Here is a 14,861-nt window from a genome sequence, read left to right on the forward strand (position 1 = left end):
GTGTACATGTACTGATAAGATAACAGAGGAGAGATCGGGGATCCTGTGTACATGTACTGATAAGATAACAGAGGAGAGATCGGGGATCCTGTGTACATGTACTGATAAGATAACACAGAGGAGAGATCGGGTATCCTGTGTACATGTACTGATAAGATAGCAGAGGAGAGATCGGGGATCCTGTGTACATGTACTGATAAGATAACAGAGGAGAGATCGGGGATCCTGTGTACATGTACTGATAAGATAACAGAGGAGAGATCAGGGATCCTGTGTACATGTACTGATAAGATAACATAGAGGAGAGATCGGGGATCCTGTGTACATGTACTGATAAGATAACAGAGGAGAGATCGAGGATCCTGTGTACATGTACTGATAAGATAACATAGAGGAGAGATCGGGGATCCTGTGTACATGTACTGATAAGATAACATAGAGGAGAGATCGGGGATCCTGTGTACATGTACTGATAAGATAACATAGAGGAGAGATCGGGGATCCTGTGTACATGTACTGATAAGATAACATAGAGGAGAGATCGGGGATCCTGTGTACATGTACTGATAAGATAACATAGAGGAGAGATCGGGGATCCTGTGTACATGTACTGATAAGATAACACAGAGGAGAGATCGGGGATCCTGTGTACATGTACTGATAAGATAACACAGAGGAGAGATCGGGGATCCTGTGTACATGTACTGATAAGATAACATAGAGGAGAGATCGGGGATCCTGTGTACATGTACTGATAAGATAACATAGAGGAGAGATCGGGGATCCTGTGTACATGTACTGATAAGATAACATAGAGGAGAGATCGGGGATCCTGTGTACATGTACTGATAAGATAACAAAGAGGAGAGATCGGGGATCCTGTGTACTTGTACTGATAAGATAACACAGAGGAGAGATTGGGGATCCTGTGTACATGTACTGATAAGATAACATAGAGGAGAGATCGGGGATCCTGTGTACATGTACTGATAAGATAACAGAGGAGAGATCGGGGATCCTGTGTACATGTACTGATAAGATAACATAGAGGAGAGATCGGGGATCCTGTGTACATGTACTGATAAGATAACACAGAGGAGAGATCGGGGATCCTGTGTACATGTACTGATAAGATAACACAGAGGAGAGATTGGGGATCCTGTGTACATGTACTGATAAGATAACATAGAGGAGAGATCGGGGATCCTGTGTACATGTACTGATAAGTAGGGCCAAAACAACTAATCGATTATGAAAATTGTAATCGATTAATTTCATAATCGATTAATCGGCCAGTAACATAATGGGGTTAAAAAAAACTAAAATTAGCCCTTTATAGTACAAAAAAGCAAATCTCTACTGTAAATATTAATTTTACTGTCCCACAGTAAAAAAAATTAACCCCTTACAGTAGCAATTATTTCCTCTTTTTGTACTTATTTTTGTTTTTTTTAACCCCCATTATGTTACTAAACATCTCAGGCCGGGTCACACCTCTGTGTTTTTTGGTGCTTTTTGCAGAAACACGCTACAGTTCATTTCCATGGTTTCCTATGGGACACGTTCACATCCATAATTTTTTTTCAGCTGCTGCGTATTTGGAAAGGGCGAGGACTTTTTAGCGCAAAACGGTGCTATTTAGTTTTTTTTGGTTCAATAAAGTTCAATAGAGAAGCTGCAGAAAAGCATGTGTAGCCCTGTTGTGATTTTCAGCCATTTAAGAGGATGTAGATATATATATATATTGCAGCAGGTGGAGCCAGAGAGCACAGATTTGGAGGCTGCAGTACAGAACAGACATAGAGATACATTTCTACAGCAAGGGGCTGGATAACTGCATTTCCCAGGAGGCTGTGAGACAGGAAGTTCCGGGAGAGAGGGGAGTCAGGAGGAAGTAGTGAGGAGAGGGAGTCTGGAACAAGGACCCAGGCAACACAGATCTGCATCACAGGGTGATTTAAGACGGTTTGTGTCAGAGCTGTGTGTTTGCCACTGAGACACAGGCTCTATGCAGTAGTGCTTGGAGAGACTGATGTTCGTCTACTGAAACAGAGAGAGACTGTGTTTTGAGCGATCGAACTGAGGCCTGGTCGCAGGGCCGATTCAGCCACCGGAGTAATCCAGCCTGCCCAACTGAGTGAGGACAGCTGACGGAGGTTATTGTCAGATTCCCCAGACGGCCCCTAGACGATCTGAGATGTCCTGCCGGAGGCTTTAAAAGACTGCATCCATTTCACAGACGTCGGTCTGAGGAGAGAGGGACATTCGCTTCCGCAGACAATCATCCTCCTTTCCCAAAGAGACACTAGAAGTGGTGAGCGGCCTTTGGCCATTGCAACAAGTGTACTTCCTACACCAGGGCCCCAACGTTGGCTAGCCTAGGACAGTACTACTGGCCAGTAGTTTAGGGTGGGATAGATACCGCTAAGTATATATTTATATATATTACTGTTCATTGCATTCAATCTAAATGTATTATCTCATCCTGTTATTAGTTGTATTATATTAGAGTGGGGAGACATTAAGGGCTTTTGCTCTATCCCACAGTTATTAAATCTGTTATAAAGCTTCACAAGGTGTGCTGGTGTGCTGTGGATTCATTGTTTGTGGTGTGTCACAGAGGTGAGACAGAAGACCCGATAATTCAGCGGCTCCTTCGGGGGTGAGCGCTACACGTGGGGGCCTCGTCCGGGATTTCTTCTGATACCTCTCGCAAAGTGATAACCACACAAACGAGCCAGCAATGGATCCAAACACCGCAGCAGAGTGGTGCAAAGAACAAAATGGCCAATTAGGGCTGAGTATAGTAATGGACATTCCTGCTGACAAATGGACAGAGGAACAGATCCGTCAAGCAGTAACTACACTAGCACCTGACCAGAAAGTGTTTGTAATAGACACGAAAATAGATCAAAAAGTCTCCCATACCTATGCCTTACTAGAATGGAAGAAAGGAGTCCCAACCTGCTTCCAGGGTGATAGCATCCAGCTAGCCGGAGAAGTTAAAGCACGGTTATTCCCTCTACTCACCTCAGCAAGTTGTCTGGAGGGACCAAGCCAGACCATGTCAGACACAGTGGAAGTAACTACCACTTCTGTACCAACCACTAACTACCCCCCAGCTTCCTTCTTCAGGGACATAGGAAAACTGGTAGAGAGCGTTAGAAAAATGTCCTCGCCATCTGTGAACTATGCCTACAGGAAGTTGAGAATTTTTTCTGGAGTGCAGCCTGTACCTCCTGGAGAAGAAGAGTATGAAACCTGGATGGAACAGGCTATGCAAGCACTGGAAGAATGGGATGTTCCAGAGGCTCAAAAGAAACAACGCATTACTGAAAGTCTGAAAGGCGTTGCAGCAGAAGCCATCCAAAATTTGAAATTCAGTCAGGAGTCTTGTACAGCATATGACTATCTTCGCATGCTACAAGATGAGTTTGGGCGCACAGAGAAAGCTACAGATCTAATCTTCCTATTTGAACACATGTTTCAACGGGAAAATGAGCAGCTTTCCGAGTATATTCGACGACTAAACAAAATGCTATACCAGATTGTACTAAAGAAAGGAATAGAAGCCAGGGATATGGATCAAGTTAGAATGAAACAGATCCTGAGAGGCGCTCTGAGTTCCGATCCTATCTGGATCCAGTTGAAGACCTTACAAGGGGGTACCTCTTTGAGATACTCTGATCTCATTAAGATGGTAAGGGAGGAAGAGGCTATCCTAGAGGAGAAAAAGAAGGGCTCAGGATTTTCATTTCCTACTGAGGTTCGAACGCTCAATGTGTCGAATGGGAATTCAGAAGTGGAGAAATTAAAGGCTCAAGTTTCCCAGCTGACGCAAATGCTAACCCTATTGTCTGCAGGTGTCAAGTCGCCCCTTGAAAAAGTCACTTCAGAACCAGTTCCTGAATCTACTACTCAGGTGGTGCCTATCAAGAAACCGTCAAACATCTGCTATAATTGCGGAGGAGTGGGTCATTACCGAAATACCTGTCCGAGCCCATCGAATTCAAGAGGAAGTTATCGACCGGCGGGAAACTACAGAGGGCCCCAGTGAGGGAGCAAACTGGGTGCCCAACTACTGAAGACTGCTCTGATTCCCAGGATACCAATAAGAGGCCCAAGTCTTTACCCAGAGCCTCACCTGCTACGACAAAAAGATCCCCTCCCCTGGCGCCTGGTCCTGTGTCAGAGGGAGGCAAGGCACACCCACAACCTAAACACCCGGAAGGGGGAAGAAAACAACCACCACAAGCGAGGAAGAGGGCTAGAGTGCAGCCGACTGGGTCTATGCCTTCTACTACTCCGAAGAAGTTCCCTGACCAGTTGATAGGCCCTTCACCCATTATCCCAGTTCAAGTAGAAGGGGTTTACACGAAGGCTCTCCTCGATTCAGGTGCTCAAGTAACACTGATTTACCGGGACTTCTACCAGAAGCATTTGAAGCATCTACCCCTGATGGAGTTAGAGGATCTCGAAATCTGGGGTATTGGGACTCAGAAGCTTCCATATGATGGGTGTCTACAAGTGAAGCTGGAGTTCAGTTCGGCAACTGTTGGACAACCAGGGGTCTGTGACGCCTTAGCCATTGTATGTCCCCGCCCACTAGGAGCTAATCGAAGTTCTATGATTGTGGGAACAAATACTGACTTGGTGAGACGCCTTATAACTCCATTAGTGACGGAAGAGAGTTCTACTTCAGAGGAGATGCACCCGATGTTGCGGCCAATCTACCAGCGGATTATTCAAGAACAGAGGGCCCCTGCAGAAGTGGGACGGCTTTGGAGATTAGAAAGAGCAGAGAAGGTCTTACAGCCAGGCGAAATGACTAGTTTCCGGGCCTCAGTCAAGTTGAATTGGTCACAACCAGGCCCCTATGTGGTCCTGGAAACTGATCCCAGAAATATGAAGAGATCTGGAGTGGAATTGGTGCCTGAGATAATATCCATCAGAGCTCTACAGCGGGCCCGTGGGAGAGTCTCTGTAAGTGTATGCAATGTGTCAGACTCCCCAGTGACCTTGAAGGCACGGATGCCGATTGGACAAGTGGCCACTGCCACACCCCTCTCACCCACTGAATTGATAGAGGGAGTAGACAGAGAGATCCCAGCTGAACGATTCTATCCTAAAGATGCCCCTATCTCGCCTGAGTGGAAGAAGCGAATTCAGTCTCAGCTCCTCAAGTGGCAAGATTTATTCTCCAAGGATGAGTTTGATGTGGGGTGTGCTAGGAGCACTCAGCACCGCGTTCGCCTCCAAGATGACAAGCCCTTTCGAGAAAGGTCACGGCGAGTCCCATTGGGAGATCTAGATGACCTAAGGGAACAGCTGGCTGAATTGAAAAGGACCAGGATAATCCAAGAATCCAGGAGTCCTTATGCCTCACCCATCGTGGTAGTTCGCAAGAAAAACGGTTCCATCCGTTTGTGCATAGACTACCGCACACTCAACCAAAGAACCATTCCCGACCAATACACTACTCCTCGAATAGAAGATGCCTTACAGTGTCTGTCAGGAGCAAAGTGGTTTAGTGTACTTGACCTGCGAAGTGGATATCACCAGATACCCATGCATCCTGAAGATAAAGAGAAGACTGCTTTCATCTGTCCACTGGGATTCTTTGAGTTTAATAGAATGCCCCAAGGCCTCACAGGAGCCCCAGCAACTTTCCAACAACTAATGGAAAAGACGGTGGGAGACATGCACCTGATCGAGGTACTAGTGTATCTAGATGACCTAATAGTCTTCGGAAGAACACTGGAAGAACATGAGCAGCGGTTGGAAAAGGTCTTGAAGCGGCTGCATGAAGAAGGATTGAAACTTTCCTTAGAGAAGTGTCAGTTCTGTCTGCCTTCAGTCACGTACCTGGGACATGTTGTTTCAGCAGAAGGCATATCAACTGATCCTAAGAAGTTGGAAGCTGTGGCTTCATGGCCAAGACCTCGTAATATTACTGAACTCCGGTCCTTCCTAGGATTCTGCTCATACTATAGGAGGTTCGTAGAGGGGTTTGCCAAGATAGCTCAGCCTCTGAACACGCTTCTAAGAATGGAAGGAGCAGAAGATGAATCAATGCCCTTTGAGCCGGGTTCATCAGCCCACGGAACTAGGAAGCCTCGTGAATCAATCCAGGAGGAATGGACCGACCAATGTGAAAGAGCTTTCCTCCAATTGAAAGGAAGTCTAACACAGGCTCCTGTCCTTGCCTACGCTGATCCTGCCAAGCCTTATGAACTACATGTGGATGCTAGCAGAGAAGGGCTAGGAGGAGTACTATACCAGGAATATGATGGCCTCCTGAGACCGGTGGCATATGTGAGTCGGGGTCTCACCCCTTCTGAGAAGAATTACCCCACTCACAAGTTGGAGTTCCTGGCCTTGAAGTGGACAGTGGTGGACAAACTAAAAGACTACCTGTACGGGGCCAATTTCGTGGTCAGAACTGACAACAACCCACTCACTTACATTCTCACTACGGCCAAACTGGATGCCACTGGGCACCGGTGGTTGGCTGCCCTGTCAGGATTCCGCTTCAGCCTCAAATATCGCCCTGGGGTCAATAACCAAGACGCGGATGCCTTATCCAGGAGACCCTATAGCACACGGGTCCCAGAAACAGAGTGGACTCATTTGACCCCAGATGGAGTTCAAGCCCTATGCCAAGGGGTGGAGTGCCGAACCAAAGGAATGATTGGAGCAGAGGCCATAGAAGTCATGGCTGCCGGTGTCCCTAAAATGTATTGTAACCCTACACAGCTGAGGAGTGAGGGCCTGCCTACTTTCACGAAGAAGGACCTGAGAGTAGATCAGGCTGAAGATCCTTTGATCGGGTTAACTCTGAGAGCAATGAAAGCGGGTCAAAGAGGGCTCCTACTAACTGATTCACCAAAAGAGGCTCGTCTGGTCCACAAAGAGTGGGAACGGTTGAAACTGCTAGACGGGGTGGTCTACCGAAGGGGCCCCTCGGATGACTTAGAAGAGAAGCAGCAGTTGTTCCTCCCAGAGAAGCATAGAGAAAATGTGCTGAAAGCTTTGCATGATGACCATGGTCACTTAGGAGCAGAGAGAACTTTTAAACTGGTCCGAGACAGATTCTATTGGCCCTGCATGAGATCCGAAGTTGAAAGCTACTGCCATTCCTGTCTAAGATGTATCCAGAGGAAAACTTTACCTTCTAGGACTGCTCCAATGAGCCATCTGCAGAGTCAAGGGCCTATGGACCTGGTGTGTATTGACTTCCTGTGCTTAGAGCCTGACACTAGTGGACAGGGAAATATCCTAGTGGTGACAGACCACTTTACCCGTTATGCTCAAGCTTTTCCAACCAAAGATCAACGTGCTCCTACTGTAGCCAAAGTCCTAGTAGAAAAGTTCTTTGTTCATTATGGTCTACCTCAGAGGATCCATTCTGATTAAGGCAGAGACTTTGAAAGTCGACTCATCAGGCAGCTCTTGGATCTATTGGGGATTCAGAAGTCAAGAACCTCCCCCTATCACCCCCAGGGTGATGCACAACCGGAGAGATTCAATCGGACTCTACTCAATATGTTGGGAACACTGTCGATCAGGGAGAAACAGCACTGGAGTCGGCATATCTCTACCATTGTGCATGCTTACAATAGCACAGAAAGTGATGTTACAGGATACTCACCGTACCGCCTCATGTTTGGAAGAGAAGCCTGATTACCAGTAGATTTAGCTTTTGGCCTCTCCCTCTCGTCTATTGCCTCTCACCAGGGTTATGTGGATAGACTGAGGAGAAACCTGGCTTCTGCATTTGAGAAGGCCCGTTTGACATCCGGGAGTAGAGAACAAAGAAACAAACGGAACTATGACTTGAGGGTTCGGGTACAGGATCTACAGCCAGGTGATCGAGTTCTATTGAGAAATTTGGGTGCTTCGGCCAGGCACAAACTAGCTGATAGATGGAGCTCTCAGATCTACATCGTCTGTAAACAATTGCCTGGCCTGCCAGTGTACCAGATTCGACCAGAGGGAAAGACCGGGCCACTGAAGAATTGGCATCGGAATCATCTCCTACCTCTGAATGAAGCTGTGCGGGTACCAGATAGAGATGAGTCTCCTTCACCCATTCCATCCACTTCCCGTCAAGCACCTGTTACTCGGTCCCAACAGCCACCTTCTACAAGAGAAAGTGAGGACGACAGCGATGAGGAAGATGTGTGTCCGAGTTGGATGTGGCCATCTGAACCTATGGATGTTCATCCAACTATTATGACTCCTGAGCCGGATTTGAGCAATCTGAGACCAGATGCCCCTGAATTTGTGCCTCAAGCAAACGAGGATAATTCTGTACCCTCTCAAGTGGAAAGTCTCTTGCCGGAAACCTCAGTGCTAGAAGATGCCCCTGTTCAGCCAGTTGAAAAGGAAACTGAATTCCCTCAGTTAACACAGCAAGTAGAAGAGGACTCAGCAGATGAAGGCCCATCCGGGTTTCTAGAATCAAGGTCCAAACGACTGGTGCGACCTCCTCAGAGACTCACTTATGACTCACCAGGGAACAGCACAGAGGAAGCTATCACTACTGTACGCAGATCACCCAAAGTGTCCACCCTAACCACAGAGGCATCAAAGGACTTGTGTCCAATCCCGACCATCAGCACACCTTGGTGGAGTGTTCCTCTGCCCCCTCCACTTGCTAGACGTTGTCATAGACTGCATCTATCTATGCGCAGTAAAGGTATTCAGATGGTCTAGTATAAACTTTATATGTGCCTTTCATACTGTATATATTGTCTGTAGAACTTACAAATACAGTTTACCCTTTGGGGGGGACCCCAAAGACTTTAAGTAGGGGCAGAATGTAGCCCTGTTGTGATTTTCAGCCATTTAAGAGGATGTAGATATATATATATATTGCAGCAGGTGGAGCCAGAGAGCACAGATTTGGAGGCTGCAGTACAGAACAGACATAGAGATACATTTCTACAGCAAGGGGCTGGATAACTGCATTTCCCAGGAGGCTGTGAGACAGGAAGTTCCGGGAGAGAGGGGAGTCAGGAGGAAGTAGTGAGGAGAGGGAGTCTGGAACAAGGACCCAGGCAACACAGATCTGCATCACAGGGTGATTTAAGACGGTTTGTGTCAGAGCTGTGTGTTTGCCACTGAGACACAGGCTCTATGCAGTAGTGCTTGGAGAGACTGATGTTCGTCTACTGAAACAGAGAGAGAGACTGTGTTTTGAGCGATCGAACTGAGGCCTGGTCGCAGGGCCGATTCAGCCACCGGAGTAATCCAGCCTGCCCAACTGAGTGAGGACAGCTGACGGAGGTTATTGTCAGATTCCCCAGACGGCCCCTAGACGATCTGAGATGTCCTGCCGGAGGCTTTAAAAGACTGCATCCATTTCACAGACGTCGGTCTGAGGAGAGAGGGACATTCGCTTCCGCAGACAATCATCCTCCTTTCCCAAAGAGACACTAGAAGTGGTGAGCGGCCTTTGGCCATTGCAACAAGTGTACTTCCTACACCAGGGCCCCAACGTTGGCTAGCCTAGGACAGTACTACTGGCCAGTAGTTTAGGGTGGGATAGATACCGCTAAGTATATATTTATATATATTACTGTTCATTGCATTCAATCTAAATGTATTATCTCATCCTGTTATTAGTTGTATTATATTAGAGTGGGGAGACATTAAGGGCGTTTGCTCTATCCCACAGTTATTAAATCTGTTATAAAGCTTCACAAGGTGTGCTGGTGTGCTGTGGATTCATTGTTTGTGGTGTGTCACAGAGGTGAGACAGAAGACCCGATAATTCAGCGGCTCCTTCGGGGGTGAGCGCTACACATGTAAAGTGTTTTTGCGGCAATTTGTGTTTTGTAATCTGCCCAACAACAAATTGGCCATAAAAAAATAAAGAAATGCAATTTTTTTTTTTTAAGGCTATTATACAATTAATCGAAACAATAATCGGCCAACTAATCGATTATGAAAATAATCGTTAGTTGCAGCCCTACTGATAAGATAACATAGAGGAGAGATCGGGGATCCTGTGTACATGTACTGATAAAATAACATAGAGGAGAGATCGGGGGCAGCTGAAAAAAATGCCCAACTGGTTCTAAACCGTCCGTTTAGCAGCAGTGTACATGAGGCCTTAGAGGAATAATCCGATCTCAGAAAGGAAAGATGTAACTATTACTCACCAGAGACATCAAGATAATCACGATAATCTCACAGAGTATTCCACCGAGTATTCCACCGAGTATTCCACCGAGTATTCCTCCGAGTATTCCACCGAGTATTCCACTCAGTATTCCTCCGAGTATTCCTCCGAGTAACATCTGGAATCTTCTATAATCTGATGGAAGAACTGTCAAAAAATAAATACAATGTTTAGAACACATCTCTGTGTGAGAGATTACATGTGTGATCAATATTTTTGGAGAATGACTCAATTTTTTTTAAATATTATTTAAAAAATGAGGGCCTGTTAAAGGGAACACAGTCCCACAAACTCAAAATGTAGGGAGCACCAGCCTGATGAATAATAAAGAGGAAAATGTGAAAAAGGTGGTCTTTTAAATGGTGGTCCCCATAGTTGAGATATATCATATTAATGGATCAGTCATCTTAATAAAATATATACAAATGTATTATTTAGTACATACAATATTCTTCCAAAAGAGTCTTCCAAATGCATGTAAAAACATAAAGACATCAGATACAGTATCACACATATTACACAGGATCTGCCAACATGTTGCGAGGTATACACTGCTTCTTCAAGGCTCAATTCTCCATGTGTGAATCAAAACATCTAAAAAAATGGATGTGTGACAGGCCGGGGGGGGGGGGGGGGGGCGTGGCGTGGCTTGCCGCATGGAGCAGTGAGACATGTTTTCTCATAGCTCTCAGGTCCCTCGCTTCATTTCTCAGGCTTCATTTCGCCAGGAAACTCCCTTATAACTCTGCACATGGGGAAGGATAAACATAAAGCACAGAAAGGCTGCAGCAGCAACCGACCAGGTGGTGATTTAGGGCAGATTTACCTGACTTCCTGTCACATACCCCCCCTCTTGTTTCAACCCTAGGGTTGGGACACAGGTTGCCAGGCAGGCATGCACTCGGGACAACCCATCTGCATTCCCCATTTTAGCACCGGGGAGATGCGTTACCACAAAACGAAATTCCTGGAGGGCCAGGAACCACCTATTTATTCTCCTATTGGTCTCTTTGTTCTGTGCCATCCACTTCAATGGGGCATGATCCGTCACCAGTTCAAACTGTCTACCCACGAGGTAGTACCGGAGAGAATCCAAAGCCCATTTCACCGCAAAACATTCTTTCTCAATGGTGGCATAATTCTCCTCATGGGCCTTCAACTTTCGGCTGAGTGACATAACAGGGTGTTCCTCCCCCTTGATAACCTGAGACAGTGCAGCTCCTAAGCCCACATTTGACGCATCTGTCTGAACCACAAAGTCCCGTGAAAAATCAGGCGAATTTAAAACTGGCTGACTACATAAGGCCTGTTTTAAAGCCTGAAAAGTTGTTTATGCTTCGGGAGTCCATTTGGTCATGACAGACTCCTTCCCTTTGGTCAAATTGGTCAAGGGAGCAGCCTGTGAGGCAAAATGGGGGATAAAGCGGCGATAAGAGCCCGCAATCCCCAAAAATGCACGAACCTGTTTCTTGTTGGTGGGACGTGGCCAATCCTGAATAGCCTCAACTTTGTTTATTTGGGGCTTGATTAGACCTCTTCCAATGGTATACCCCAGATACTTCGCCTCTTCTAGCCCAAGGGTACATTTTTTTGGATTGGCTGTAAACCCGGCTTTCCAGATGGAACTTTTGGCAAGTGTGATTCCCAATCCTCACTGTTGATGACAACGTCATCGAGGTATGCAGCAGCATAGGCTCGATGAGGCCGAAGGGTCTTATCCATGGTGCGTTGAAATGTGGCGGGAGCATTCTATAACCCAAAAGGCATCCTCCGATATTGGAAAGATCTGTCTGGAGTTACAAATGCTGTTTTTTCGCTGGCCGACTCCGAGAGAGGAATTTGCCAATAACCCTTGGTCAGGTCTAACGTTGTCATGTACCGGGCAGTGCCTAGGCGATCAATCAGTTCATCTATGCAGGGCATAGGATAGGTGTCAAACTTAGTGATTTTATTCAGGCGGCGAAAGTCATTACAAAACCGCCAACTTCCATCTGGTTTGGGCACTAAGACAATGGGACTGGACCAATTACTATTTGACTCTTCTATCACCCCCAGCTCAAGCATTTTTTTTTTACTTCCTGGCGAATTGCCTCTCGCCGGGCTTTTGGAATTCTATAAGGCTTCAACTTGACCTTATCCCCTGGTGTGGTGATAATGTCATGTTCAACTCCGGAGACCCAACCTGGCAGGTCTGAAACTTCTCCTTATTACGGAGCACAAATTCTTTAACCTCCTGTTTCTGAGTTTTGGATAGAGTCTCCGCTATCCCAACTTCAGGGACAGCCAGGTTAAATGGAGCAGAAAATCGGGTAGTCTTAGCGACCAAGGACTCTCTATCCTTCCATGGTTTCAGCAAGTTCACGTGATAGAGCTGCTCAGGTTTTCGTCTTCCCGGTTGGCTAATTTTATAATACACCACTCCCATTTTTTCCAACACTTCATATTGTGGTGGAAATGTAAAGATGTATTTAATATGTATTGTCATAGTGTCACCCAGTCTTAGTACTTCCGCAACCCGCTCTAAACAGAGCTGACTGGGGCAGTCTGAGGCTGGTTGAATCTCGTTTGGTAGTAGAAAATGTCTTGAGGTTGGAGTGTGATGTTTGCGGCGTGGGCATATGTCCGCCGGCGAGGGGCCCTCTGTGCATTTAGCACCGACGATCGTCGAGGAGGGGATGCGCTCACTCCGCAAGCACACTAGTGGTTATGGACAGATGTGTGCCCTTTTCTGGGTCTTGTCTGATCAGCATGGCTTGGGATTCATAGCGTACGCCTGTAGATAGCCTCCATTCCACCTTTAATAAGGGCATAATCTGGATATGCATTATTCTATGGAATGGCGCAGATTAAGGATTCTATCAGCGATTAATATGAGAACTTGTGATCATTTCTGGAGTCAGGGGGGGCACATTCACTCCCTGCCCAGACACGCCCATAAGACTTTAGCCAGCATTGTATGTATTTGTATTCATTGTATGTATTTGTATTCATTGTATTGTATTGTGGTGGTGTTGTATTATTTTGTTATTGTTATTTTACTGTATTGAATCCCTGTTGGAAGGGTTTCCATATATGGGCATCTGCTGGGTGGAGCTGACACCCTGTGAGCTCACTTCCTATGGAGGCGGTCACATGTTGTGACATCACTTTCTGCTGGGTCTTTAATAAAACTGCCTGTGAGGGCATCGGCAAACCAGTGATGACTGGGACGGTGACTTGAGAACAAGCTGGTGTGAGGTCTCTTGACTTGAATGAATGGCAGGGAATATATGGTGAGTGAATTTATTTAGCTTTAAGATGGGTTATTTCACTAAGATGAATTAGAGACAAGATATCTGTCTGCCTGCTCTGCAGACAGAAATCCTACGACAATATGGACCCTGCCATTTGGCTAGGAATTTACTTTCGACCGTGGGGACCAGCACCAACACCCTATCACCAGGTGCAAAGGAAAGGACCTGGGCCCCACGATTGTAAATCCTCTGTTGAGCCAATTGGGCTTGGGCCAAATGTTCCTTCACAATCGGCATCACTTGGGCAATTCTATCTTGCATTTGGGCCATATGTTCAACCACACTTCGATGAGGGGAACTCTCACTCTCCCATGTTTCCCTGGCAATGTCCAGTAGGCCCCGGGGGTGCCTCCCATACAGTAGCTCAAACGGAGAGAACCCTGTGGACGATTGGGGAACCTCTCTTATTGCAAACATCAGATAAGGGAGCAGATAATCCCAATTCTTTCCGTCTTTATCCACCACCTTCCTCAACATTTGTTTTAAGGTTTTATTAAACCTTTCCACTAACGCGTCTGTTTGAGGGTGATATAATGATCACTTTCATGGGTTTACAAAGTTCTTTGGTCAACCTAGACATAAACGGGGTGCCCTGGTCAGTTAGGACTTCCTTAGAAAGACCCACACGGCTGAAAACCTGAAACAACTCTTTGGCAATGGTTTTAGTAGAGGTGTTTCGGAGACGAATCGCTTCTGGGTACCGGGTGGCATAGTCCATTATTACCAAGATGTGCTGGTGCCCTCTAGTGGACTTCAGTAAGGGGCCAACCAAGTCCATGGCGATCCTCTCAAAAGGGACCTCGATAATGGGCAGGGGTACCAACGGACTGCGGAAATGTGGCATGGGTGCAGTAATCTGACACACTGGACAGGAAGAGCAGTACAATTCCACTTCTTTAGTGATCCCAGGCCAATAAAACCTCTGGGTGATCCTCTCCCGGGTTTTTTCCACTCCCAAATGTCCCCTAAGAATATGCCCATAGGCCAGTTCCAAAACCATCTTGCGGTACGGTTTAGGCACTACCAGTTGCTCAATGGTGTCCTCTATCCTCTGTGACACTCGATATAACAGGTCCCTTTCAATAATGAAGTAAGGGAGGGCAACCCTCTCGTCAGGGTTAACTAACTCCCCATCTATCTTCACTACATTCTCCCGGGCTCTTAGCAATGTGGAGTCCCTCAACTGCTCGGTGACAAAATTTTCTCTGTGCACCTCGAGGTCATCAAACCCTATCGGCCGCTGTTCCTCTTCTGAGGTAGCAGGCTCTTCCCTAGGGACTGGTGTTCCCCCTGCTAATACTGAGAATGGAAACTCAGGAGAATCCTCACAGTTATAGGTTTCTGGAGTAGATGGTTCAGACTCAGAAGAACCACCTACT

The 14,861-nt window shown here is 46.5% G+C and overlaps 1 protein-coding gene across 3 annotated transcripts in view; it reads right to left on the minus strand.

Moving 5' to 3' along the window:
- The window catches only part of LOC120928088 (interferon-induced, double-stranded RNA-activated protein kinase-like), a 187,146-nt gene that overhangs the window by 85,072 nt on the left and 87,213 nt on the right, over positions 1–14,861 (minus strand). For all 3 annotated transcript variants that reach the window (XM_040339182.1, XM_040339181.1, XM_040339183.1), the window contains exon 2: positions 10,170–10,336. In XM_040339182.1, the coding sequence (XP_040195116.1) occupies positions 10,170–10,336 (167 nt within the window). The remainder of the gene's footprint in view (positions 1–10,169; positions 10,337–14,861) is intronic.

Source organism: Rana temporaria, chromosome 2, assembly GCF_905171775.1.
Source record: "Rana temporaria chromosome 2, aRanTem1.1, whole genome shotgun sequence".
Classification (NCBI taxonomy): Eukaryota; Metazoa; Chordata; class Amphibia; order Anura; family Ranidae; genus Rana; species Rana temporaria.